The 27,385-nt window shown below is 35.2% G+C and overlaps 4 protein-coding genes and 1 long non-coding RNA gene across 6 annotated transcripts; 4 read left to right on the top strand and 1 right to left on the bottom strand.

Annotated features, from left to right (window-relative positions):
- Positions 1–419: 419 nt before the first annotated feature.
- LOC107470921 (protein COBRA) lies at positions 420–3,429 on the top strand. The gene is made up of 6 exons (XM_016090330.3): positions 420–653; positions 1,257–1,336; positions 1,603–2,059; positions 2,198–2,354; positions 2,496–2,767; positions 3,134–3,429. The coding sequence occupies exons 1-6, from the start codon at positions 425–427 to the stop codon at positions 3,412–3,414; spliced, it is 1,476 nt and encodes a 491-aa protein (XP_015945816.2). The 5' UTR covers positions 420–424; the 3' UTR covers positions 3,415–3,429.
- An 89-nt stretch (positions 3,430–3,518) lies between these two features.
- Positions 3,519–6,020, bottom strand: LOC107470922 (COBRA-like protein 4). The gene is made up of 6 exons (XM_016090331.3): positions 5,871–6,020; positions 5,687–5,766; positions 4,897–5,353; positions 4,589–4,736; positions 4,181–4,467; positions 3,519–3,970 (listed from the first exon to the last, which is right to left on the bottom strand). The coding sequence occupies exons 1-6, from the start codon at positions 5,971–5,973 to the stop codon at positions 3,672–3,674; spliced, it is 1,374 nt and encodes a 457-aa protein (XP_015945817.1). The 5' UTR covers positions 5,974–6,020; the 3' UTR covers positions 3,519–3,671.
- A 3,291-nt stretch (positions 6,021–9,311) lies between these two features.
- LOC110276141 (uncharacterized) lies at positions 9,312–14,295 on the top strand. Of its 2 annotated transcripts, XR_008004643.1 has the most exons (4): positions 9,312–9,682; positions 10,093–10,294; positions 13,583–13,657; positions 13,751–14,295. It is a non-coding gene; the product is annotated as an uncharacterized LOC110276141 (long non-coding RNA). The 2 variants fall into 2 exon arrangements; XR_008004642.1 differs by lacking the exons at positions 13,583–13,657; positions 13,751–14,295 and having other exon boundaries at positions 10,093–10,476.
- A 1,481-nt stretch (positions 14,296–15,776) lies between these two features.
- LOC107470908 (UDP-arabinopyranose mutase 3) lies at positions 15,777–18,731 on the top strand. The gene is made up of 4 exons (XM_016090318.3): positions 15,777–16,145; positions 16,950–17,200; positions 17,273–17,441; positions 18,041–18,731. Exons 1-4 carry the CDS (start codon positions 15,777–15,779, stop codon positions 18,434–18,436), a joined length of 1,185 nt encoding a protein of 394 aa, XP_015945804.1. The 3' UTR covers positions 18,437–18,731.
- Positions 18,732–20,565: 1,834 nt separating this feature from the next.
- On the top strand, positions 20,566–23,637 carry LOC107470907 (protein FAR1-RELATED SEQUENCE 5-like). Its single transcript, XM_016090317.1, has 3 exons — positions 20,566–22,808; positions 23,048–23,153; positions 23,557–23,637. The coding sequence occupies exons 1-3, from the start codon at positions 20,566–20,568 to the stop codon at positions 23,635–23,637; spliced, it is 2,430 nt and encodes an 809-aa protein (XP_015945803.1).
- The last annotated feature ends 3,748 nt before the right edge of the window (positions 23,638–27,385 follow it).

Raw genomic sequence — 27,385 nt, 5'->3', positions numbered from 1 at the left:
CATATTAATTAAGTTGATGGGTGATTTTTATTATGTATATAATATTTTTTTATTTTAGTACACCAATATATATCCAATGAAGTAGGATAATATTGTCTAATGAAAATAAAATATATATGATTCAGTTAATGAAAAAAGTTATATTTTTGTTAATATTTGAATTTAATCTGATTATTACATTTTATTCCGAAGTATAAAAATACTACTTATGATAGCAAACACTAATATAATTACACGAATCTAACAAAGGTCAAATTTCAAACACTAAATAGGTGTAACGATATCACATAAATTTAATAAAATTAATAAGAAGGGTATTATTGATATTTGCTTTGGAAATATCCGCATCAGATCTTGGCAAAAAATAAATAAATAACAATCCGAAGAAAAAATACTTATAAACGTGCGTAGAGAGTTTCATTTCATGAGAGCCAAACTTCGTTTCAAATTAAGAACACAAAAACTTTGGTGTATACATCATACATGTATATATATAGAGAGGCCTATAGTACATACCATATTTAATTTGGTGCAGATCTTTGAAGAAGTTGCGCAAATCTGCACCAAGAAAAAATTAATGGAGTCTATGTTGTTGTCGTCAATCACAGCATTACTTCTGTTACTGCTCTCTTGCTTCACATTCACTTCTACAGGTAATGCCATTGCCTTGCTTCACATTCTTCAGTTTTCTTTTTCAACGAAATGAAAAAGTTGGTAGAATAAAAAAATAAACGTGTATTGAATTAGTTTTCGAAATAAAAGTGTAGTATTAATTCCTAATGGTTGCATTCTTGCTTAATTGCTTTGCTTTTGTTGGGTCCCACTTCCCTAAGATTTTGTTTTGGTGTTTTTTTTTTTTTTTCCCGCTAGCCACTTTGTTTTGAAAACTTGACTAACTGAATTGATGATGGGAGCTTCAAGAAGGGCATTATTGTCACCGCCAAGATTTGAAATGAGTGGATCATGGATTCATGGATCTTTACTGTTGCTTAATTTTTTTTTTTTTAAGAATCTATACTCACTCCTGTGTCGGTTCATATTTTTAAGCTTGCTGCATTTTGTAATTCAACTTATTTTTCAGCAGAGTATCATGCAGGAAGTGTGATGTTGTTTATGAATCTATTTTACTCTTTCATGTCCACTAGGGAAAACAATATAGTGGTATACTGAAATTTTGATTTGATAAAGAACTCAAATTCAAATATAAATCATCATTAATATTTTCTTTTTTATTTTTTTATTTTTTCATGTGACAGATGCCTATGATGCACTTGATCCAACCGGTAACATAACGATCAAATGGGACGTCATTAGCTGGACTCCAGATGGCTATGTTGTAAGTTAACTCGATTAAGTGTGACAAAAAAAACTTCTAGAATTTAATTTTTATGCACTGTCAGTTTAGAACTTGAACAAAAAAGTGTGCTAGTTAACTGTTTGTCCAGGTTATTACTTGGACTAAAATAGAAAATACTGAAAATGAAAACACGAATCATACAGGGCCTAGTATGCCACTAAGGAACAATGCAATTGTTTTCATTTTCTTTGAATTCAAATGCACATTGGCTTACATATCCAATCCTCTTGCCTTGGATTGAGCAGGCTGTGGTATCAATGTACAATTTCCAACAGTATCGCCATATTCAGGCGCCGGGGTGGTCGTTAGGGTGGTCGTGGGCCAAGAAAGAAGTAATATGGAACATGATGGGAGGGCAGACCACAGAGCAAGGAGACTGCTCAAAGTTCAAAGCAGGCCAACCACATTGCTGTAAAAAGGATCCTCTAGTCGTTGACTTGCTCCCGGGGACTCCTTACAACCAACAGATCGCCAATTGCTGCAAAGGAGGTGTCCTGAGTTCCTGGGCTCAGGACCCCACCAATGCTGTTAGCTCATTCCAGGTCAGCGTTGGTTCGGCTGGAACAACTAACAGAACGGTCAAGTTGCCGCGAAACTTTACCCTCAAGGCACCTGGTCCTGGATACACTTGTGGCCCTGCAAAGATTGTTAGGCCAACTAAATTTGTTACTAGTGACAAAAGGAGAACCACCCAAGCCTTAAGTAAGTTACTTAGTTTTGTATTTAGTATTAAGTTACAGTTAATGATTATTTATGCATAATGGTTCATACATTGTTAAGAAGTGTCTATGATGGTTCTGTTTAGACTTAGATTGCAATTTTTTTTTTTTTTTGTGACAGTGACTTGGAATGTTACCTGCACATACTCTCAATTCCTGGCTCAAAAGACACCAACTTGTTGTGTTTCCCTCTCATCCTTCTACAATGACACAATAGTAAACTGTCCAACTTGCACCTGCGGCTGCCGGAACAAAACAGCGCCCGGAAGCTGCGTAGAGTAAGTCTCCGTTTAGTCATTCCACTGATATCTGAAACTGAAACAATCTTCTATTTCTTGCTGCAGTTCTTCAAAATGTGCTTAGAGTAAGTTTGTTACCATTTTCTCTATTCTGATATCTTTTGTTTTATGTCATTACAGTCCAGACTCTACACATTTAGCTTCAGTTGTATCAGGGAAGCCTACGGATACGCCTCTTGTCCAGTGCTCCAGCCACATGTGTCCGATTCGAGTGCATTGGCATGTGAAGCTAAATTACAAGGAGTACTGGAGGATCAAGATCACAATCACAAATTTCAACTACAGAATGAACTACACACAATGGAACCTTGTCGTGCAGCACCCGAATTTTGATAATCTAACTGAGTACTTCAGCTTTAATTACAAGCCACTCATGCCTTATGAAGGCTTAAGTAAGTTCTATCTTTAATAACTATGGTCATGGATTATACTTTTCATATAGAAGTTTGAGTAGACAAGCCTGAAAAGATTGAATGCTAACAATTTAGTCTAAGATCTAAAGCAGCTTGTGACACTAGAAAGATGCACTTAGTTTGAAAAATCCACCCTCCCCAAAAACAAAATCATCTCCATTTCGATTATGTTGATGGTAGTGCCTACATGGGTTTAGGGGAATTCGTTGGCTACCATGATCTTCTTTAGGTTCTTTTAGGACTATATTGTCAGTATTTCAATCTTTAATGGCTAGATTGGTAGTTTACTTTAGAAGAGTATTTCATGATTTAAGTAATGATTTCTTAATCTTGTTTTTTTGACAGATGATACTGCTATGCTATGGGGAGTGAAGTTCTACAATGATTTTCTATCTTCAGCTGGACCCCTTGGTAATGTGCAATCAGAACTCTTGTTTAAAAAGGACAAAGAAACCTTCACTTTTGATAAGGGATGGGCTTTCCCAAGAAGGATCTATTTCAATGGAGATAATTGTGTTATGCCTCCTCCTGATGCATATCCTTGGCTTCCAAATTCAAGTTCAAGACTAGTTTTCTCTTTACTAGGCACTTTCATCATAGCCATTTTAGCTTCTCTATATTTATAGGTTTAAGTATTGTATAATTCTTTTAAGTTACTTGGATGATTATTTTTTCCTATAATATAATATCCAATTGATTTCTTGGTGTTGAGATGCTTAACTCAAGCAGATTTTGATCAAAAACTTGTTTCCAATAGTCCAAAATTAGCAGATTTTGATCATATACATATATTAATCTTCACAAAAACTTTCACCACATGTGTATCCCCCTGCTAAATTAGCACTATATTCTGTAAGCTTCTTAACTAAGTTGTCACCCTTGTTCATAAAAGAATCACAACCAAATGAAAAAACGATGCGAAAATGGTGCTGGCTACTATCGACGAAGCACTAATCAGTAGTCTATGAGAAGAGTTTGGCAAGAAAGGGTATGAATCAGGAGGTGGCAGCATGCATTCTTCACCATTGAAGTAGACCCTCCTTGGAAATGCCCATCCATGCTTGAGTGTGAATGTGTTCTTGTCCTTCTTCATAAGAATCTCAGATTGCACATTCCCTTTAGGCCCATTTTCCATCAATAGATCATTGTAGTACTTCAAACCATAGAACATTCCTGTGTCATCTGCATACACACAATTCAGCATTCACATGGTTAGCGAAACAACCTTAAGGCTATGTTTGGTAACTGTTTCAGAACAGAAAATACAAAGACAGAAACACAGAGACAATGGTCATAGACTCCTTTGTCAAGCAGGTTTGAGACAGTTAGCGAACAAGGCCTAATAGCATGAAAAAGACTAAAACATTTTGTGTGGATTCTGAAAGAACTTACTTATGGCTTCATAGGGAAGAAGTGGCATGTATTCAAAGCTATAGACTTGTGTGACATTGTTGAGATTGGGGTGTTGAATAACAAGGTTCCATAGAGTGTAATTGAGTCGATAGTCGAAGTTGATGATGGCAATCTTGACCCTCCAATAATCTTGGTAGTTGTCTTTGATGTGCCAATGCACCCTCACATGACAAAGGTGGTGTGTGCATTGTAGCAATGGTTTTGGTGTCATATCACTCTTCTTAGTCTTTACTCTCTCATCTTCTTGTAGTAACTTTGAGTCCTTCCTGGACATCCCAAACAAAAAGGAACCGAAATTAGAGCGAAATACTAAAATTATCCACAAATATGTCACGAAAAAACTTATCTGTGGAAGAATAAAAGTTCATATCTTCAAGAGTGGCTTACGTGACACAGGTATCATTATTTTGGCAACCACAAGCACAGGTTGGACAAGCTGTGACTTTGTCACTATAGAAAGATGACAAAGAAACACAACAACTTGGATTCTTGGAGGCTAGAAACTGCGAATAAGTGCATGTCACATTCCAAGACACTGCATAGAAGCCAAAGAAAAAGACCAAATAACATTAGGTACTAAAAATGCTTTTACTCCTTCCGTTCTTAAATAACTGTTTGCTGTCCACGTGGACAGTTATTTAAGAACGGAAGGAGTAGTAGAGTTTAGGACTAATGAGAGTTAGTGTGTTTCATACTCAAAGCTTGAGCTTTTCTCCTACGATCATCGGTTGGGATGACAGTGGCAGGCACAAGCTTAGCAGGGCCACAGGAATAGCCTGGCCCCGGACCGAGAAGCTTGAAGTTCTTGGGAAGCTTAACTGTCTTGTTAGAGGTGCCAGAGAGGCCTACACCTATCTGAAAAGCCGAGACAGCGCCGGAAGGGTCCTGACCCCAAGAAGTTAGGACACCACCTTTGCAGCAGTTATTGAACTGCATGTTGAAAGGTGCTCCAGGCATTAAGTCAACAACCTGAGGGTTCCTCTTGCAGCTGTGAGGGATCTTCAACTTGAACTTGGAACAATCTCCTTGTTCTGTTGCTTGAGCTCCCATCATTGTCCATATTATCTCTTTCTTTGCCCATGTCCACCCTATTGTCCATCCAGGGTTCATGATTGTCCTGTATTGTTGAAAGTTGAACACTGTCACAGTGGCCTGCATTAGTTGAATAGCTACACATTAGTATACACATTTTGTTTGGTTGATTGAATTACTTAGCCAATCCCTATTATTTCATCAAATTTATAATTAAGTCCCTTTAAGTTAAAAGCTTCCAATTGGATTCTTACACTATTTTAAATTTTGTAATTAAGTCATTGTCGTGTCAAAAACATTAAAGTTAATAGAATATTACGAAAATGAGAGAACATTCAGGTTTAGGAATTTAGTCTTTAACTGTATTAGACTTTGTTATTGTTTTACACTGGTCTTTTTATGTGATTAAATTACGAGTAATTTCTTTAAAATCATAATAATATTAGAAGTTACCATATAGCCATCTGTTGTCCAGGACATGATATCCCATCTTATTGTCACATTCCCAGTTGGATCCAATGGATCAAATGCATCTACATGAACAAAGATTTCATAAGTTAGAATTAAATTAACCCTTTATTATCAGCTAAACAATTTTCAATTTTGAATAATAATGTAGTCAAGTAATTAATTATACCTGCTTGAGAAAGTATCATAAAGCATATAGCAGCCAAGGTAACCACCTTGAGCTCTCGGAATTCGCAGCTTCGCCGCCGCTTGTCACCATTATCAAATTCCATGCTTAAAGATCAAAGCTTCACTCAAGTTTCAAAATGTTAATTAACACTTTGCCTAGTGTGCAAAGGTGCTAGTGTTATATATCATTTATATTGTAGCTAGTAGTTGTTAGGTCACTATGATATCATGTTCATCTGAAATATTATGTCTCCATCTTCTTAATTAATCATTTTGCCACCAGTTAATTAAGGTAGCATGAAGTTTTTTGTGCAATGTATATTGGTGTTTATGCAAATGAGTGGTGTGAGAGTTTTTTCTGTTTGCCTCACTACACATCAGGTGGTAACAAGTTCAGTTTCTTGAGGTTTTCACTGAATTTTCATTCATTCCAAATCACTTTCTTCAACTTGTTGCTTATGCTTCATGGCTTGCCACTTTTCTTCGGTCTTTGCTTTATAACAAAACTTAAAATTTAAATTCTGTTTTATTATATGCATTATGCTTATTTTTCAAAAGAATTTTTCAGAATTTAAACCTGTGTCTTTTATGTATAAAATCAACTAAAAATTTGATTCACTTTTGTTAAACTAAATCTCATTGAGTAAATAGAATTCAAAATCTTGACTCAATTATGTATGCTTAAAACAATTATGGGTTTTCTTTTTAACTTTAAATCTTTTCCATTTAACTGGCATTTATTTATTTATTTATTTTTAGTTTATCAGAATCTAAAATATATATGATGGTCGCTACTTATGTATATGAATAAATTGTTATTATTATTATTATTATTATTATTATTATTATTATTATTATTATTATTATGTCCATATACAGAGCAAATAGGTAAATGATGATAAAATATGAGAATCTGAATTGAAGATATTTGGTAGCCAGTAAGCATCTTGGGGTTGATTGAAAACAAATGTAATGTTAATTTTGCCCAACAAAGCTAAGCTTATAAATAATTGAATAGGATAATTGATATATGAAGCTCTTCGGTTTGTCGGAAATTAATTTTTTTTTATCGAAAGATAGGAAGACTTGAAAATTAATTTAATAATAGAGTAAAAATTAGTATAATTTAAATATATTGGTGTATAATATGTAATACATAGATGTAGATCTACAAATTCACAAGTCTGCAAAACGCAATTCATGTTTTGCAGAAAAAAAAAATAAAATGGTTGCTGCCAAGCGCAACCTGCATTTTGCAGGGAGGTACAACTACAAGGCGAAATGTATTCTTCTTGTTTCCTGCATGCAGATTATAGCTGGACTTTGACTGTGTTGGAACATGCCAAACACGATCTACATTTTACAGGTGGTCAATGCAAAGTGAAAATTGCATTTTGTAAGAAGACTCGTCGTATGTTAGACACGTATATTTGGGAGGATTTTTATATTTATATTTTAGGCTTTGAATTTGAATGTGAAGAAAGTTGTATAAAACTCCATGCATAATGTAAGAAGAAAAAGTATGAAGTGAGTGAGTTAAAAGGAGGAAGAAAAAAATTTATGTAGAGGAAGAAGCTTGAATGAGTGAAGAGTAAAATTAATGAGAAAAATGTTTTGTAATTTTACATTATCTCAAAAATATATTATTAAATATTTAGATCATTCTCAATAGATAAATATTTTTTGTATTTTAATTATAAATAAATTTATTTATTTGTGTTGTTGTTAGAGTTATTAGTAGATTTTGATATGGAACTATAGTTATTATTACTACCGTCATTATTATTATGATTATTATTATTATCATTATTATTGTTAGTATATTGTTATTGTACTGTGATGATGATGATATATTTTTTTATTAATGTTAATTATTATTATTGTTATTATTATTATTATTATTATTATTATTCAAAATATATTATTATTTTGAATAATATATTAATAATATAATAATAATATTAATAGGTTAAATATTTTTTTTTGACATTTTTTTTATGAGACACAATACATCTTAATCATCTTTAAACCTCAACTAGACTCGTATTCATCAAAGAAAATGGACAGTTGTAAAGGTGACGTTGTCAGGTTAAAGTTAATGTGTCAATCCTAAATGGTTATAGAGACTAAAAATTTCCTCCCCAAAAAAAATTTTCTCTTCTTCTCTTCTTTTTCTTCTTCCCTTTCTTTTTCTTTTTCTCTTTTCTCTTTGGCCAGTCACCATCATCTCCATCACCATCATCATCGAGCTTCACCTTCACCACCATCACCACGGCACCACCATCATCGAACTAACCTCTCTTTTTTTCTTTCTCTTCCTTTCCTATTCCTATGTCATGCCTTGCTTTTTTCCCAGCACTCCATTGCTGTTGTCTTCGCCGATTCGAGGATGAGCCTTCGCTGCTACTTCTGTTCTCTCTGCATTGTAACCGTCTCTGCCACGTGTGCTTTTGCCGTTGTTCTTCTGATTTCCATTTTTCTGCGCCGTAGCTGGCTTGCATTCGTTCTGTCTTGTTCTACTGTGATTGTCGTTTTGACTCCAGGAAATTGATGCTGTCGAAGTTACCGATGCCATTACTACTGTCGCTGTGTCTGTATCTTGCTTTTCTTGTCTATATCGCAGTCTCTGAGCTGTCAAATCGTCACTACCGTCATTTTGTTGTTGCTACTGTTGGTTGTTGAAGCTGTACCAAAGAAACCGTTGGCCACCATTACCCAACCTCACAATCTTTGCCAGCTAATTACTTTGAGGTAGCGCATCTTTAGTGAAATTAAGTATCATTCTCTCAAATCCTGGATTATGCGATTTTGATGAAAGTGGTGAACTTAATTCTGTTTGTTGTGTTGATTATTGATTGTATGATTATCATAATCGTAAGTGAATATGATTGGGATTTATGTTTGAAGGTTTTAGAAGGCTTAGAGAAGGGGGAGATTGAATCTATGATCTTCTTTAACTTTAATAAAATAACCCTATAATACAAACTTTCAGTCTGATTCTATTTGAACTCAGCAGCGGAAAATTTATGAGACAATTTTATTTTGTCTCATGAATGTCAGAAAATAGAACACAAAAGGGAAGAGAGAAGCTGACACCATCATATATCCTAGTTCAGTTGCCTTGTGCAACGCAACCTAAATCCAGTCTCCACCACAACAAAGTATTATACAGTGTTGTCAGAACCGGACCGAACCGACCGATCAGACTGGAAAACCGGCAAACCGGCAAACCGGTGCCATAACCGGTCCGGATAAGCTTTCGAACCGAATAAGGAATCGAACCAGATTGAACCGGCCGGTTTGATTAGAACTGGCGAACCGGCGGGTTTCATTTAACCCGGACCGGTTCGAACTCTTTTTTTTTTATCCTTCGCTTGAAACGACGTCGTTTCTTATTAAAAATTAAAAAAAAAAACTAAAGCTGCTGATTGCTGAAATGGAACCCTAGCCCCCATCGTGTTCACTCCATCCCCTGTTTCCCTTCCCAACCCTTTTTGCCATGAGAGACCACCATGACTCCATGAGAGCTGAGGCGTGAGAGATAGAGACTAGAGAATCTGCTTCAGTTTCAGCCACCTCGTCGCCAGCGCGGATCGGAGACCCGTTCAGCCTCAGGCAGCACGGCACTCACCACCGCAACCACACCAGTGCGCCACTAACCACCACCAAGAAGCATGTCCACGGTCCATCGAAGATTCAAGTCGCCACCTCGTCGCCTACTGCCTTCTGCTCGTCAGTCGTCAGTCATCACCTCCGGCCTCCCTCTTCTCTGCTCGAGTGCTCGTCCCTCCATCCCTCCAGGGTCCAGTCCAGGTATGTATTTTTAATTTTTTGAAGTTATTCAGGATATTAAATTTTCAATAATTTAGTAATGATAGTTAGAATTAATTGATTATTGTAGATTGATTATGTATGTTGGTTTCTGTTTAAGATTGTTGATTATTCACATAATCACATATGTTTGATTTCTGTTTGATTTCTGTATGTTGGCAGATGAAAACATGAATACTTTCACATATTTTTTCTGTTTAATCTCTCTTGTTTGTTGATTTATTTTTTATTTCTATTCAGTTTGTTAATTATCCATTGTTGTTAGATTGTTGATTGTTGATTATCTGTTATAGTGTTATATATGTTGGTTGCTATTGTATATTATTCTTAGTAGTTAGTGCATTATTCTTAGTAGTTAGTGGATTTATTTTTTTCAATACTTGCTTTGGAAGATTATGTTTATGACATGGAGAAAGCCTTAATTGGTTCTAACTTCTAAGCTTTATCCTGCGGATAAGGAGCTAGTAAATTCTACAATTGATAAAGCTAGAACTCTGCTTGATGATGGTAACAAGGAGAAGAAAGAAACTGATGTGCTAGTGGAGTATCTTACTGAAGCTAAGCTTGTTTTTGAGTCCATTATAGCTAAGACTGGTTAGTTTTGTTTAGATCTTTCCTTTGTTGAACTTTTAATTTGTTTGTGATGCAAATCTTTGTGACAGAAATTATCTAAAGGAGATTGGTCATTGAGTGTTGAAATTTGAATTTCGTGGACAGATCTTGTGAACTTTGAATGTGGTAAATGCTAATTCAATATCACAATTTGGTGTTGTTTATGTTCATTGAGTACTCTTTGATAGTGGGACTACAGGGGTGTGGTGATATCATTTGCTTTTCAAGTGAGAAAGCCAAAAGAAAAGAAAGTGAATTGACATCATTGACTTTGAATCTATGTTATGGAATCAATGCCATTGCTTTGTTATTGCAGTTGCAGATTTAATACTGTGGAGACAGAAGAATATTAGTGTGGGAATATTATTAGTCAGAGAATAGGAAGAAGGGGATTGGGAATATTGTTACTTAGTGTGAGAATATTGTTACTTATGTGGGACCGGGTTAACCGGTTCAACTAGTGACCCACCGGTTGAACCAATAATCCATTGACCCAGTAGTCTGACCGGTTCAATCACGGGTTCGGTTCTGACAACTATGGTATTACATACACCAATTCCATAGGATTGACACAATCCTTTCACTCTCAAGTTCTAACCTAACTTGACTTGGTTATGCTAATACCTAACTCTTCACTCTTAGTGCTCACCCAACTAAGAAAGGGGTACCTCACTGGTACATGATACAAGACACAGAATCAACCGAAAAAAATCTGAAATTACTCTAGACTTTTCACTCAAGTGTATCACTCTGCTTCTTTCCATTCTTAGGATTTTACTTGAGTTCTCTCATTCTGCCTTTTACCTCAAGAAATTACAGAAAAGATAAACATTAAAAAGAAAATTACAATCTGTAAAACATGAAGGAGATTGATGCTTCAACAGCCTTTTTGCTATGTGATGAACCAGATTTGCTTGCCTCTGATTTAGTTTCTCATTCTGACGGAATGCTCCTTTGACTAGGAAGCACTGTCCAAGTTGATGAACTTCTTTAGAGAACTCTCCTCATAACATAAATCTCAAAACACTGGTTATCTCTCATTGCTTCAGCAGAAACAAAATTTTCCTTTTTGTATCACCTTGCATGTTGTTGAGGTGCTCCCTTCCAAGTCAACTCCTTGAAATGTGTGCTACACCAACTTAGTTTTTCACTTTCTTTCACTAATCCTGAAATTATGAACTTTGGTTCTGACCTTCTTTCTTGACCGAAAGCCTCAGGACGGCAAGGAAAAATTATTTTCCCATATCTGAACCCTTGAGATACTATTTGGTCTCCAAAAAATAATCTTGGCTTTTAATTACAGCAATTGTTAACAGAGATCACTTTCTCCATTTATCCCAAATTGGACTGGCAGAGAGTTGGGGAAGAGGAGAAGAAAGCACAATGCATGCATGAGGAAATAAGTTACCTTTAACTTCTGCATTAGCTTGATGTGGTTTGATTTGGGTGATTAGACCTCAACTTTTCTTGCTTAAACATTCTCTTTTTTTCTTCTTTGGTGAATGGCTTAGAAACTAAGCTTTCTCTCTCTCTCTTCTCTGTGTTCTATCCGAAATGAAAAAAAGGTGAACGTTGCTTTTGGTGAAAGCAATTTTGGAAGAATTTGCTTGAGAGATGAAATCGGGCTTGGATTGGTCCTTTTCAAATTCAGTCCATTTGAATTCCTTGCTTTGTTTTCTTTGGGCTTTCTTGTTTTGACAGCCCACCAGCTTTGGTTTTATTTTCCATCCTATTGGGCTGCTACTTTGTTTTTCTTTGGCCTGCAATACTTAATCAAATTCAATTAAAGACTAATTGGGTGTTTAACCCACTAAAAATAATGTTTGTTATCGTCAAATTAATTTAGTTAATTTCTTAACTCAACAATGTTAATCACAAGGGTATGGTGAGCTTGGCTATATTATAGGTTATAATTTTAAAAAAAAAAGAGGAAGAAGAACCGGAGGAGGAGGAAAAGGAAGAAGATGAAGGGATATGGAGGAAATTTTTAGTCCTTGCAACTATTTGGGAGTACAACGTGGCACTATTACTTGATACGTCAGCGGCAACCTTTTGTCATTCGGTAGCATGAGTCGATCTATCCATTTTTTTAATGAATTCTGATTGAGGTTTACGTATGATTAAGATGTGCGTCGTCCCACAAATAAAAGGTCAGAAACCAAAAAAGATATTTACCCTTATTAATATATTATTAATAATAATTTATTAATATATTATTATTCGAGATAATGTAATAATAATATATTATTATTATATCATTATTATATTCTTATTATTATAATTTTTTAATATATTATTAATTATTATTATTGTTACTTTTACTGTTATTATTATTAATTGCTATTATTAATACTAATTAGAACTATTATTAATATATTGTTATTATTAATATATAGTTGAATAAATATGTACGACNATATATATATATTTTTTTTTTTTTGCAGGTTATCAAAAATTCATTGTCCAAAAAAATTGATTCGCTAGAAACTTATAATAAGAGAACTGCAACGGTCTTAGTATCAACTAGGTTCCACCACATTTCACAAATAGACGAAATGAAAGGACATCCGCACTGTTGAGTGCTTTTGTGGAACAATGGAAGTCTAAAACACATTCATTTTATCTTTCAATCAGTAAAGTGACTATAACACTAAAAAACGTGATACATATACTTGGCCTCCTGATTATTAGAGAGCCCGTAACGGGTAAAATGGAGTAACGGACAGCAATCAAGAGTTCTTGGTGAAAAACTGCTAGCTATTTTTGGTAGGCCCCCCGGTCTGGACCTTTTATATTGGGGAAGGTAAACCTTGCATGGGTTCGGCGATGCAGAGACATCAAACCGTTAGACACATAAGAGTCGATCGAGTGGTATCTCTGGGCTTACATTTTCTGCATGCTTAGAACGGTTGTATTTCCAGACAAGTCAATGAATTCTGTAAACTCGAAGTTTTTATCTTTTCTTCGAGATTTCCACCGCATTCGACTCTATAGTTGTAGGGCAGCTAGTCTGGCACATCTGTACAGGTCGTTGTGTCGTGCATCACGATACAACTGTAAATAGATGGATGGCCCTCTTATTCTGCTTTTTGTTTGGGCGTAAGAGCGAATGCGCTCTTTAGCACCTATTTCTCGCAATGACTTGTCGTTGTTGGTGTTTCACTTGCGCAACGATAATGGTTATCGTCATTATTATTTTTACTATTGTTTTAATATTATTGTTATTATTATTGTTATTATGTTGATTATAACCATTATAAACTTATTTAGGTGGAGTCATTGGCGCCGGCTAACGAGATATACGCGAAAGTCTACAGTGCACTTTAGACAACAACTAGATGACATGTGAGTTAACGATGTACGTTTTAACAATTTTTGTTAAGAAGTTTATTATGTCTAATAATATAACTTATCGTCGTTGTATTTACTATTGTCTAGTTTATATGGCGGCCATATATGAGAACGGTTATTTCTGACGACCTATCCGTAATTTTGGTAGTGTGCTCTAGAAAGTCTCCATTGTCATTTGAGTGTATAGAGTGGCACCCAACAGACTGAGTAAGACGCCAATTCCGGTTTGAACAACTTCGACAGGAGGAACCATTTCATATTGGTGATGCTTATTGTAGGCGTTGACCGGCACACAGAATTATGACCGGAGCGACAGGAACAAGGATTGGGTTAACATGTGGATTTTTGACCCCTATAATACACTGTAGCTAGGGGACGAAATTGTTAATTTCCATCCTCTTCTAATGTACTATAAGTGGTACACGCAGCAGTACAGAAATTATCTACGGTTGTCAAATAGAGTTGCGCATGCAGAAGCCAGGTGAATGAACCACAGGCGTATTTTGAAATGTGACTTTGTATGTTCTCACAAAAACCATTTTAGAACTCTACAAAATTCACTGTGCATGGAATAGTAAAGGAAAATGGACATTCACAAATAAAAGTCACTCCTTTATGTATATTTAGTATAATCTCACCATTATAATATATCTCCGCAAATTTACAATACCTTCTATAATCTCAACTTCACCTCACCTAATTTTTTTGACACTACTAACTGTAAAAAAAAACTCACAAATATAAAAGCTAAAAAAATGGAGCTTAGAGTTGCAAAAACAAATTAAAAAATTGATAATGGTATTTATAAGCAAGACTCTCATTAAAATATTTTGTTTTAAATAAAATGTAAACTGCATTTTGCAGTTTTTAATAAAAAAAATTTAACTAATATAAAATACAACCTGCATTTTATTATTTTAAAATAAAAAAATAAAAACACCAAACAGAACCTGTATTTTACGGACTTTAAATTCAAAAACAAAAAAAAAACAAATTACTACCTACATTTTCTACTGATACTATATTAATATAATTACTTTATACACATTTATTTTAACATCAAACTCTATATTTCTTTTCATATAAAAAAAAAATTCAGCCTCAATTTGTAATTTAGATCAACAAAATGTATATATATAAAAATTGATGGATCTCAATTATGCCCTTGGGCCTTGTATTCTGTCACTAACTTGGTTACATATAATATAATAACTCAAACCCGTCTTCGACTTGAGTGCACGAGCTCAAATAAATAAAGTGCTATGGCTGAGGCATGTGTTTCAGTGGTAAAAGTATTTGCCTCAAATTAAAGTCACACAAATTCAAATTCTAGCAGTGGTTAGTAGTTAGGTTAGTGTGTGTGAGTGTATAATTTAGAATTAGGGTTGTCCAATCTATTGAGTAAAAAAAAATAAATAAATAAAGTGTTTAATATGTTAAAAAAGCCATTTTTATTTTTTATTAGGTATTTTTAATAATAATAATAATATAAAAAATATCTTCAATATGATATATTAAAAATTTAATTTAAAAAAATATTGTTTTAAAAATAATTGATCTTTTTCCTATTTTGACAAATATTACTTAATATACTAGAGTAAAGTGTGCAAGCAAAAAAATATGTTCGTTCCCTTTTTACAATACAAAATGAACTTTAATCTTTGGTCTCTTATTTGGATTTATAAAAATAGCTCCAAAAGTATTGAAGTGGATTTTTAGAGAGAAACAAAAATAAAAAATTAAACTTAACCACGATAAGATAGTATTTAAAAATATACTAATTTTTTAATGTGCAAATAATATTTTAAATGATATTATTTACACATTAAGTTTGATGTTCAATTTAGACATTTCTTAAGTTCATATAAAAAAAAAAAAGAGATCAACAAGACTCACAAATAATTGATGTCCAAATCAAAACTACAAGAAGAGAATTTTAATAAAAGAAAAAGTGAAAAACATTGTTTCACAAGTTTGTTTTCTTAGTAATTCTTGTCTCACAAGAAATCACAAAGTCCCCAATGCTTCAAAATAAAAACAAAAGCCTCCTCAAATCCACCACCACAACAAAACATTAAACAAAAACAACACCATCCTCCTCCCAAGTTCAACAATGTTTTCACTCTCACCCATTGAAACCACAACAATGTTCGAACCAACACCACCACCATCTTCGCCGCCCCCCTCGACCCTGAAGGATGAGGTGGACATCGTGATTCCGACTATAAGGAATGTGGATTTTTTGGAGAAGTGGAGGGCCTTTTTTGAGCCCTACCACCTCATCATCGTCCAAGACGGCGACCCTTCCAAGGTCATTAAGGTGCCTCAAGGATTTAACTACGAGCTTTACAACCGAAATGATATTAACAGAATCTTGGGATCCAAGGCATCTTGTATCTCCATCAAAGACTCTGCTTGCCGTTGCTTTGGTTTCTTGGTTTCCAAGAAGAAGTACATTTTCACCATTGAAGATGATTGCTTTGTGAGTCTATATATATCCCCACCAACTCAAATTTTTAAGAAGCTTTGTTAATTACTATTGTTTCTTAAGTTATAGGAAAAATCAAATTTCCTCTTAATCCATGCTTTATTTTAAACATCCTTTTAACTTCTAAACAATTTTTTTTTGTTTTTCTTAAATTACGAAGTTAATAAATACATTTGATTTTCACCTTCTATATATAATTAAGAATAAGTAAAAAAAAAAACTAACTTTTAATTAGTTAATATTAATTAGCTTTTTATTAGAAAAATATTTTTAATTTTTATTTTTTGAAAGATTTATAATTTAGATTTTATAATTTAAAATAAAAATAATGTCACAAAATTAGCTGATATTTGCTAACAAAAATTAATTCTCTAATTGAATTCTATACTTAATTTGTATTAAAATATTTTTAGAATTTCTATACCATATCAACTTTGTCTACAATTTTCTTAATATGAATTATTACACCTAGCTATATAGAAGTCTGGAGCTATATTATTCTAACTGGCAATTAAAAGCGGATACGATATGAACATGTTGATTTCTTATTAATCGATTTTTGAAAGACCCAAGAACTATAAAAAATATATATAAGGGTAACATTCGGTTTACACTAATATCAGTTATTAACTATAAGATATATGTTAAAATAAAAAATATAAATTAAAAATAAATTAAATAATATATATTTATAACTAATTTCAGGGTTGTATATATGTATATAATTGTTTCCATGTTTTATTACTTAAACACTTCGAATGGTGGTGAATTTGATGCATGCATATGTAATATGTATAGGTTGCTAAAGATCCATCAGGAAAGGACATAAATGCCCTGGAGCAGCACATAAAGAACCTTGTGACACCATCAACACCATATTTCTTCAACACATTGTATGATCCGTACAGAGAAGGAGCAGATTTTGTTCGTGGATACCCATTTAGTCTCCGTGAAGGTGTTCCAACTGCAGTCTCTCATGGCCTCTGGCTCAACATTGCTGATTATGATGCCCCAACTCACCTTGTCAAGCCTCTCGACAGAAACAAAAGGTTCATTTTTTTAGTAAATTAATATTATTATGTATAAATATAATGTGATGATTTTGATGATGACTATGACAGGTACGTAGATGCAGTGATGACAATTCCAAAGGGGGCGCTGTTCCCAATGAGTGGTATGAATTTGGCATTCAACCGTGAATTAATTGGGCCTGCCATGTACTTCGGCCTTATGGGAGATTCTCAGCCCGCTGGACGCTATGCTTCTATGTGGGCTGGTTGGTGTGTCAAGGTATGTATTTTAGAGAGAAAAATTTTTAATCTCTCACAATTATCTCGAAAAATAGCCAAGTTTTTAATAAAAAAAATATCATTTTTAATCTCCTGATATTTATTTTTATAAAATTAATTAGCACTTCTGTCAATATTTTTTATATATATTAGTGAAATAAGTCTATATAATATATTAAACTGTTGATTTGTCCATTAAAAATCAACTAAAATTAATAAATTTTTTTCGGTGAGAATTTCGTTATTTTTTAAAGATAATTATCAAGGTCATTTAGTTTTTATTTTTTATTATCTTTTTCAAATATATTAACTAAATTTATTGTGTAAAATTAAAAAATATTAGTAATTTTTAAATTATTTTTACTTATAAAAATTAAATAAAAAATATGTTAGTTATTAATATATTTTGAAAAGAGATCATTAACACAGAGACTAACCAATCTCATAAAGTTAAATATCAATAGTTAGAAAGAATATTTTTTTGTTTGGAGACCCGTAGTTTTTGAAAAAAATTATCATAAAACGGTTGGATATTCACTCGTATTTTAGATTTAATTATTTTTATCAAATATATTGGTTGTATGGATTGGACGAATGCAGGTGATAAGTGATCATTTGGGATTAGGGGTGAAGACGGGTGTTCCATACATATGGCACAGCAAAGCAAGCAATGCATTCTTGAACCTCAAGAGGGAGTTGAAGGGAATCTTTTGGCAAGAAGAGTTGATCCCATTCTTCCAATCCGTATCGCTTTCGAAGGAATGCGATACGGCGCAGAAGTGCTACATAGAACTCTCAAAGCAAGTAAGGGACAAGCTTGGCAAAGTTGATGATTACTTCAACAAACTTTCAGATGCAATGGTCACGTGGATTCAGTGCTGGGATGAACTCAACCCACCATCACCACAATCACAATCACAATCACGAGTGCTTTCACTTTCACTTCCGCTTCATGATGATGATGCTGCAATAATCTTGTCTAATGGTTCAGCATAGTCACTACGATAATCATCAATGAATTGTTATATGCTTTAATTTGTCATTTAATTTCTTGCGGCTCTATAGGCACAATAATAATGGATATATGAGGATATATGCATGGCTCTTAGTAAATCATTTTACTTTCTTTTTGTTTTAATGTTCCTAGAATAATAACAATAAGAAGAAGAAGATCTGGGTGGTCTGATATTTAATTTTCAATATGTATTTGTCTTCGAGGGTGAAATTGGAATCATGTAGCTTATTATATATTATTGTTGTTGTTGTGAGACTATGTTAACTTTGAAATATGTAAGGGAGATTGATCATATTATTTTCAATTTTTGACCTTCTTGTTAATTAGATTAATCTTTGTTATTGTTTTGTGGTGTTTAATTTTAAATGTGAGTTGCTTTTAAATTCTAAGAATAAGTATTGGTTTAATCTCTAAAATTTAAAGTCGTAATTGGAATTGTCCTAACTTTTTTTTGTTTTAAATTTATCTTTAACGTTATATTTAGTGTTAAAATCATCATTTTAAACATCACTATAATTTTTTAAATAATAAAAATACTATTTGTTTTGTTTCAATGGGACATCACTAAGACAGCGGCACAATACAAAAAATTGTGACGAAGGGACAGCACATCGGCGACTTCATAATGAAGAAGGAGGGGAAAGGAGGAGAGATGCGGGCGGTGCTACTGAAAACGCATAGAAAAGTTGCAAGTGGTGCGACAAGAAAAAAAGAGGGAGAGCCAAACAGCGTGGAGGGAATGGATAGAAAAAATGCAAGAAGAAATTGCAAAGAGTTTAGTGACGCGGTGGGTAGCTCCAGCGGCAATACAGTGACTTGAGAGGAACAAAAATAGGGAAAGGAAGTAGGGAAGAGATCAAGAGATGACTTGAGATGATGGAGACTGATTGAAGATGACAATGAGAAAAAGGGCGTAATGGAGCTTGTTTTTTCCTTTTTAATCATCAAATGGAAAAGTCTAGGGCCAGCAGTCTTATTGAATTTTGGTCAGTATGCAACCAGTAGAGGAAAGTGAGCTATTGGATGAAATCTCATACCAATCTCACACCATCAAATCATTATTGATGGTTAGTTGATGGCTAACAATCACAAAAATTGCTGGCCCCTAGCATTGCTCTTATCAAATTTCATAAAGAAATTCGTCAAAAAGATAATTTTAATATTAAATATAAAAGAGTTACTTAGATAAAAATACTTAAAATATTTTTTAAGATATTTTTAGATAATTAAAATTTAATACATATAATTTATTAAACTATGTTATTTTTATCAAAATTAGATTCACGCTTGAGTTTGAAAGCTTTGCTGTGGACGGCGACCATCACCCAGAGTTCATGTTGCGGTCAACTTGGACCATTGTTGGCGGTGAGTTATTAACCGGTGGTTTCATGAGTCAGCCCCCGGTTGTTTCGGGGGAGGATTCTAGTTGTTGATCATCTTGTGGTTCGGGCGCATTTGGTACAGTAGAAGATTCAGCCACTACTGCGTCGTTCCAGGTCCGCGACATTCGCCGCCGTGTGGGTGGCTATCGACGCCGAAGCTGCCTTTGATCTGAGGTAAGTGTAACTTTTGATTTGTTTTATTCTTTACATCACATTCGTCTCTTGTATGATTGACGATGAATCTGCATGTTGCCGACTTAAATACCCAGTTAAATCCCAAGAAGAATTGCTCAGTGTGGAGAGCATTTGCACTAACTTCGTGACCTGCATACTTTTTTTGTGGTGTGGATTGTAATTAGTTTATTGTAGCAAATAAGTTCACCTTTATTCTTAGCCATTATGGTTAATTTAAATTAATTAGTTTAATTCAATGGAGGAATTTATCATCTTCCTTGTTAGCCATGATGGTGCATAGTGCTTTTATGGTGTTGCCAGTTATTAATTTAATTCACCGCACCATGTTATCATGTTCTTTCGTAGCAAATATCCTACATGTTGTTTTTGTCTTGTTGATTGTGTTTAATTTAATTGTAGTATTTAATTTAATTCCGCTATCGATTTATCTTGTTAGCCGTTCTGCTAATCAGATATCTTGTCCTTGGTCTTTGGTATTAATAGTTAGCCTTTTTGAGAATGAGAATTTCTTTACATAGTGCTGCCAATTTGAGATGGAAAGCCATGGAGAAGGAAGTTCTGATTTCTCCGTCCAATGGACTGATGGATGGAGCACGGACTCAACAGATGATGATGAAGGAAGTGCTGCACGGTCACTAGAGACAGAGGAAGTTCAATCGGCAGCGGGGGATAGAGAAGATGGTTCAGTGGCTGGTGATGAGGGTTCCATGCCAGTACCAACTGGAATACACGTTGCGGCTGACACAGAATATGGTGACGAAGAATTGGGATCAGCGGTTTTAACTACCGCCGCATTGGAATCAGCTGAGTATAATAGTGTGGAAGAGGTATACAAAGCATATGTGGCTTTTGCGAAGGCAACTGGATTCGCTGTACGAAAGGGTGATTCTGTGAAAAATGAGGAAGGGAATATCGTGCGGAAGTTCTTTTATTGCAATCGACAAGGTTTGCGTGAGAAGAAGCACTATGAGAGGGTCGATAGGAAGAGGGCTCATAAAGCAGAGACAAGAACCAATTGTTATGCCAAGTATGTTGTATACTTGGACATGAGTTCTAGAAAGTGGAGGACGAAAACGTTTATTGTGGATCATAATCACGATTTGGCCCCACCGGATTTCACCAACGTAATGGCGCCGCATCGGAAGCTGACTGATGGAGACAAAGCTCACATACATAGCATGCATGAGGCTGGATTCCAGACAACTCAAATCATGGGGTTCTTTGCTCACTTGTGTGGTGGATATCGGAATGTCAACTTTATCAGGAAGGATTTGTATAACTATATGGATGATGTTCGGCAATCCCGCATTGTTGAAGGGGACGCTGTGGCAGCAATTAGTTATCTAAAGGGTAAGACTGAGATGGATCCGTTAGCAGTTGTAAAATATTCTTACTGCGCTGAGAAGCATCTAGGTAATCTTTTTTGGTCAGACGGCCACATGCAATATGATTATGAGTGCTTCGGAGATGTGTTGGCATTTGACTCTACTTACAAGAAGAATCTATACAATAGGCCTTTGGTTATTTTTTCTGGTACTAACCACCATAGGCAGACTATTATGTTTGGATTTGGTTTGCTAGAGGATGAAAAGATTCCATCATATAAATGGTTGTTGGGCTATTTTTTGGAGGTTATGCAGAGTAAAGAGCCAAAAGTTGTTGTCACGGATGGTGACGAGTCTATGAAGGAGGCGATTCGGAGTGAGTTCCCTAACGCGACCCATCGACTCTGTAGCTGGCACCTTGCTCGGAATGCACTTCAAAAAATAAAAGATAGTGATTTCTGTGCTGCATTCAAGACAGCTGTGTATGGCTATTTTGATGTTAAGGAATTTGAAGATTACTGGGCAGAAGTGGTCCGTAGCTTTGGGTTGGAGGATAATGATTGGATTGCAAGCACATACGAGAAAAAGGAGCAGTGGGCGCATGCTTACTTGTGTGACAAATTTTGTGCAGGCTTGCGAACAACATCCAGATGTGAGGGCATCAACTCATCATTAAAGAAATTTATAAAATCTGGAAATTGCCTGCTTGAGCTGGTAGAGAACCTCGATCGTGTTGTGAAAGATTACCGCAACAACGAGTTCATTGCGGATTACAAGTCATTGTATACTGATCCTGTGCTGACAACCGGATTGGAGTCTCTTGAGCGGTCGGCTAGTAAGTTGTACACAAGGGAAATATTCTTCGAGGTAAAGAAACAAATCGAGAGTGTTGGTGGGATGATTGTACTGCACAAGGATAGGTTTGGTAGCACTGAGAAGTTTATGCTAAGGAAGTTTAGAAAGCCACATCGTGTTCATGCGGTGCTGTATGATAGGGGTTCTGACAAGTTCGAGTGTTCATGCAAGTTGTGGAATACTGTAGGTATTCCTTGTGGTCACATATTCTGCGTTCTGAAAGAGCTGGACGTAGAAGAGTTGCCTGATCGATTGGTTCTCAAGAGGTGGCGTAAAAATGCCAAATCCGATAGAATTAGCACAATAGAGGTCCAGTCAGATCCGGACCGGGCAATCCGCGTTAGGTACGGTGCGTTGTGGGCTGCTTGTTCGAAGATGTGCTTCCTGGGAGCTCAGGGTTCAGAAACCTACAAAGAAGTGGTCAATGTAGTCACGAAGACGTCTAACGAGTTAGAGTCCATGTGCTACATAGGCAACAAGGGTGGACAGGCACATCCTGCTGGAAATGACATTGACATTGGAAATCCTCATATCATAAGGTCAAAGGGTGCTTCTCGAGGCAGCACTCATGTGAAGAATGGGAGACGTTGCAGAAGGTGCTTTGGGTTCGGTCATGACCGCCGCAACTGTTTGGCAGATGAAGATAATGCGGACGAGGTTTGATTCTTCTTCATAAATGACATCAATGTTGTGCTCCATAATTATGAAGTTTAGATTTTATAATCAAATTATAAGTTAAAATTGACTACAGTGTGCATTTACTTTTAGTTTGTTCATGCTGCTTCTTAAATTGCCATATGTTTTCCTATTAAAGAACATGTTGATTTTGTTGCAGGAATCAGTTTCCAGGTCGAGGAGAAGCCACAGCCGTGGCAGGAAAAGGGGCCGGGATACATAGTATTTGCAACAATGCCAATCAATGTGGGGTTGTTGGAAATGAAGTATGTTCCATTTTGTTGTGGTCCTTTCGGTTGAAGATGTCATCACATGGATGTTGAGTTTTAATTAATTTATTTGTAAATTTTACCTGTAGAGTTTTGATGCATTTTTTAATCAGTTGGGAGATTCATGTTTGACATTAATGTTATTGAAGACCTACTAGGATACCTTTAGTTCAAATAGAATTTCTCATGGTTATGCAAAGATTGTGATGCTTCATAAATTGCTTGGTTGTTATCAGGGTTTAAATAGAATATCTCATGGTTAGGCAAAGATTGTGATGCTTCATGAATTGCTTGTTCGTTCCCAGGGTAAAGGTTCACATTTGATTTGTTTGAGTTCCAGGATTACCTACTCTACAATTTTAAATTACGATGGTCTTATTGTTTTATTGTTCATGTATAGGTTAAAGTGATAATGTTCACTGCTCACTTGGAAAGGCATTTGGTGTTGTTTGATAGGGATTTTGCTGAATTTTTTGCTTAACCTACAAAACAAATTTCTATTTTATGAGTGCCACCTTTGCTAGTTTTACTAATTTGACTGTGAAGGGCTTGTGTTTGCAGTTCCAGTAATACTACAATTATCTACTTTTATCTGCAACTATCATTTATTTTTAACTGCCACAGGTGTTTTTCAGAAAGGCAAATTAGCTTCCGGAGGGGGGCATTGTTGTAGTGATTAATTGCATATTTAGTTGTCTCAATTGGACTGAGAAATGGTGTTGAAAAAAATAAAGAATATCTGCAGAAATTAGTCATCAACTTCAGTGTGTTCCTCTATGGACCAATGAATCTGTCAAGTATTGCTGGGTAACTAATCGAAAATTTAGGACTGTAATGTTTGATATTGTAGTTGCATCAGTAGGCACTAACCTAAAATAAGTGGTATTTAAAAGGCTAAAATGTATAATGTATAGGCACAGGCAGCTACAACACATGAACCTTATTTAAAACTAAATAGAGTCAGCTGAATAGATAAACAAAATACACACTAGGCCTTTTATAAGATCCAAGATTCCAATAAATCTTTTTAGCATAAGTTTTGGCTCCTGAATTTATACATACCCAAAAATAAATCTTTCCTATAAATCAACATGTATAAATTATGAAATCACAAAGATGAGCTGGTTATGGCCACTTCATGTGAAAATGATGCTATAAATCAACATGTATAAATTATGAAATCACAAAAAGGAGCTGGTTATGGCCACTTCATGTGAAAATGATGAAAATTTAGGACTGTAATGTTTGATATTGTAGTGGCCAATTTCATTTTGGTTTCCCCGTAAAAGAACATAAAAGAAAAGAAAAGGGTGCTAATAATAAGAAATGAATGATGATAGATAGATAGATACTAACATGAGCATATGCAGCATCTAAGTATGTAACATTGATCTCCACAGAAACCCAATCCTGCCAGACATGGAGAGTCAACACAAAAGAGACCTTACATATTTAAGTCACCGGTTCCATACCTAAATAAGTTTAAATATTCAACTTTCCGGTAATGCCCAGTATAGGATAAAATAATTTGCCTAAACTACTTCAGTGGCAAAAGAAAGTTGTATCTATGAGTGCCTTGTTTACTCCAAAATTTGCGCTAAAGTACCAAGTTCAAATGAAAAGGTTACTGCAAAGTACAGATGCTTTCAATATTAAATATTGATAACGTTTTGGAGTACAAGTTTTGCACGAGCGGTAGTAGTTATGTGTTATGCAGTTTCTAGAATTGGACATAATAGATTACAGGCAACACTAAAAGAAATTTAAATTTCATGTCACCCTTGAGCACAACCATGCAATAATCAATGCGTTTAATTACAAGTCAGGAACTGGAACAAAAAATTATCCAATACATCAATACTTGTGCTAGAAATATTTACACTGACCCCTGCTATTTGTGTGGGTGTTTACCAAAAAAATAATTCTATTCCTAGCTACCTGTTGAAGTCCATGGGTGCCGAATTAGAGGGCAAAAAATACCTTTCACATTAGCTATTTCTGATAGGGTTGGTGCCGAATTACAAGGCAAAAAATACCTTTCACGTTAGCTATTTCTGATAGGGTTGTCGCACAGCGAAGGGCATGATCAAAATAAAGGGAATATCGGCATGTTCACGATCAAAATAAACGGAACATCGGCATCTTCAGACCTTAGAGCTGGGTTTGAGGAATTGGAACAAAGTTCCTCCAATACTCCAATGCAGCATTGACGATCTTCTCCCGATTGTCATTGTGATATCTGAGCAACATGTCAACAGCTAGGCGCATGCGGCTGTAGTCGGTTACTTTCTGTAGATGTTGGTGTTAAACAGTTGGTGAATATACAACAGATTTGTTGTGACATTGGTTTACCTCAACGTCATAATTACCCCATAGATGATACATTATCATCCATTGAGCAACAAACATCCCACAATCGTTGCTAGCATGTGCGGAGTAGTGCAAAGAAATAGAACCACAAATTAGTTCGCCGGTAAAAGAGGACAACCTAAATGAGCCCATTTGGCTAGAATAGACATGCTAATATAGACAGTAATAAAATACTTATGAATAAAGTTAAACAAGAGGAATGGATATAATTTCCAAAAAAAAGTTTACAAGTTGTAGAACAACAGTTAGGCGTACTCTATACTTGCATGAAAGTAGTGTAGTTTGAATGAGTTTACCTAAGCATGTGTTTTTTAAACTAATACAAGTCAACTTTCTTTAATTATATTTTAGCCTAAATTTTTAACCTGTAAAATCCTTTAGCTGAATCTGAAACCTTTAATTCAACTATTAAACTTCTAGAAGCTGCTTGTAAAATACATGAGCCACAACATTTATTCCCAATAAAACATCGGTTGCCTTTCAGTCAGGAAAAATTAACTTCTCACATATGTGGAAACGTAAACCTTTCAAAAGGAACATAACTTATTCGAATTGCAAGAGAATAATGCAATTATTAGAACGGTCTGTGTGATGGAAAACCAATGTGGTCGACAGAAAAAACGTGAATGCGTAAAAAATAGGAACATATGAACTCTTCATTATTTAATACTTTCTGCCATTCATGAAGCAAACTAGAAACGCAACTCATTACCACTGTCGACTACTCATTTTATTTTCTACAATAGTACAATTCAAAAAACATAGAACTAAAAGTACCTGTAAGGATCTTGCTGTACTACTACTGGCTCGATAATTTCATAGTCGCTGACAAGTTCTCGACCCTTCTCAGGTGCATCGTACCACCTGTCATGGTCGAGTAGCTCCTCTAGGAATGTGGTCTGTTCAAAGAATTAGGTTTTTTTAAAATTTACATCAAGTAGCAGCAATAAAATGGGAGTCAAAGGAAAGTCTGTGTGTTTTGCTAACCACTTTCTTGATCTCTCTACGACGCTTTGCTCTTGTATCTGCGGACTTGAGTGAATCAAAATAAACTACTTACCGGCGAACTACGTCGACAACCACAAGAAACCAGTGATTCTCACACCAGATGGGACAGTATATCTGTGGATGTCATACATGATTAACATACCTGGTCAGCCATTTTAGCGTCAGAGTGGACAAGGCCAGGTATTAGTACAAAATTGCTGTTGGCTTACCTTGCAGTCACGGTTGACCTTGCCCATGAATGCTGTCTCGATGGCTGTTAAAGTTGCCTGCGGAATCGGGCCTCTGCTTGTTGCAATTTGCTGTGAACGAAAAATGGCACACCCCATGAAGTGTTCATGTTACAGAATATGAACTTTGGGGACGACCGATAAGTCAACCATGAGAAAGTTGTAAAACAATACACAATAATTAACGATATACTCACCGCAAAGGTTGTTGGCAGAAACCAGTGTAACTCAGTTGTCTCCATTCTAAGCATTGACACCACGAGAATCAGAACCTGCACCATAGTTAATGGAAAAAGACAAACGAGATTGTGTTGCATGCGGAAATTAATTTAATATTTGAGGCTAACAGGTTAATTACGTCATCTACGACTTGTTTTCCTGGTTCTAGCGACCTCAGCACCCTCCTGGTGATTGCGCAGTGTGCGTTTGGAACAAGCAACTCCCTACAACAATAAAAGTAGGTTTAGTAATATTTCTTAAAACATCACCACTTGATTAACAAGCTGCAAGGTTGTATGGTGGAAGGAAACTTACTCTTGATCCATTACTGGGCTGAATATATATGCTGCAGTGGCTAAGTCAACTCCAAGAATCTTCATGTCATTGGTGGGGACGAACGTCATC

This window comes from Arachis duranensis, chromosome 10 (assembly GCF_000817695.3).
Source record: "Arachis duranensis cultivar V14167 chromosome 10, aradu.V14167.gnm2.J7QH, whole genome shotgun sequence".
Lineage (NCBI taxonomy): Eukaryota > Viridiplantae > Streptophyta > Magnoliopsida > Fabales > Fabaceae > Arachis > Arachis duranensis.
The sequence above is the reverse complement of the archived record's forward strand: the minus strand, read 5'-3'. Positions and strand labels throughout refer to the sequence as shown.

Excerpts from the sequence above, each read along its gene's own strand:
- LOC107470907 (XM_016090317.1), top strand. The coding sequence starts at position 20,566 with ATGGAAAGCCATGGAGAAGGAAGTTCTGATTTCTCCGTCCAATGGACT. Across the intron at positions 22,809-23,047 it reads AATGGGAGACGTTGCAGAAG|GAATCAGTTTCCAGGTCGAG; the intron begins GTGCTTTGGGTT and ends ATTTTGTTGCAG. Across the intron at positions 23,154-23,556 it reads GTGGGGTTGTTGGAAATGAA|GTTAAAGTGATAATGTTCAC; the intron begins GTATGTTCCATT and ends GTTCATGTATAG.
- LOC107470908 (XM_016090318.3), top strand. The coding sequence starts at position 15,777 with ATGTTTTCACTCTCACCCATTGAAACCACAACAATGTTCGAACCAACA. Across the intron at positions 16,146-16,949 it reads CCATTGAAGATGATTGCTTT|GTTGCTAAAGATCCATCAGG; the intron begins GTGAGTCTATAT and ends TAATATGTATAG. Across the intron at positions 17,442-18,040 it reads GGGCTGGTTGGTGTGTCAAG|GTGATAAGTGATCATTTGGG; the intron begins GTATGTATTTTA and ends GGACGAATGCAG.
- LOC107470922 (XM_016090331.3), bottom strand. The coding sequence starts at position 5,973 with ATGGAATTTGATAATGGTGACAAGCGGCGGCGAAGCTGCGAATTCCGA. Across the intron at positions 5,354-5,686 it reads GGACAACAGATGGCTATATG|GCCACTGTGACAGTGTTCAA; the intron begins GTAACTTCTAAT and ends CAACTAATGCAG. Across the intron at positions 4,737-4,896 it reads GAGAAAAGCTCAAGCTTTGA|TGTCTTGGAATGTGACATGC; the intron begins GTATGAAACACA and ends GCTTCTATGCAG.
- LOC107470921 (XM_016090330.3), top strand. The coding sequence starts at position 425 with ATGAGAGCCAAACTTCGTTTCAAATTAAGAACACAAAAACTTTGGTGT. Across the intron at positions 654-1,256 it reads CTTCACATTCACTTCTACAG|ATGCCTATGATGCACTTGAT; the intron begins GTAATGCCATTG and ends TTCATGTGACAG. Across the intron at positions 2,060-2,197 it reads GAGAACCACCCAAGCCTTAA|TGACTTGGAATGTTACCTGC; the intron begins GTAAGTTACTTA and ends TTTTTGTGACAG.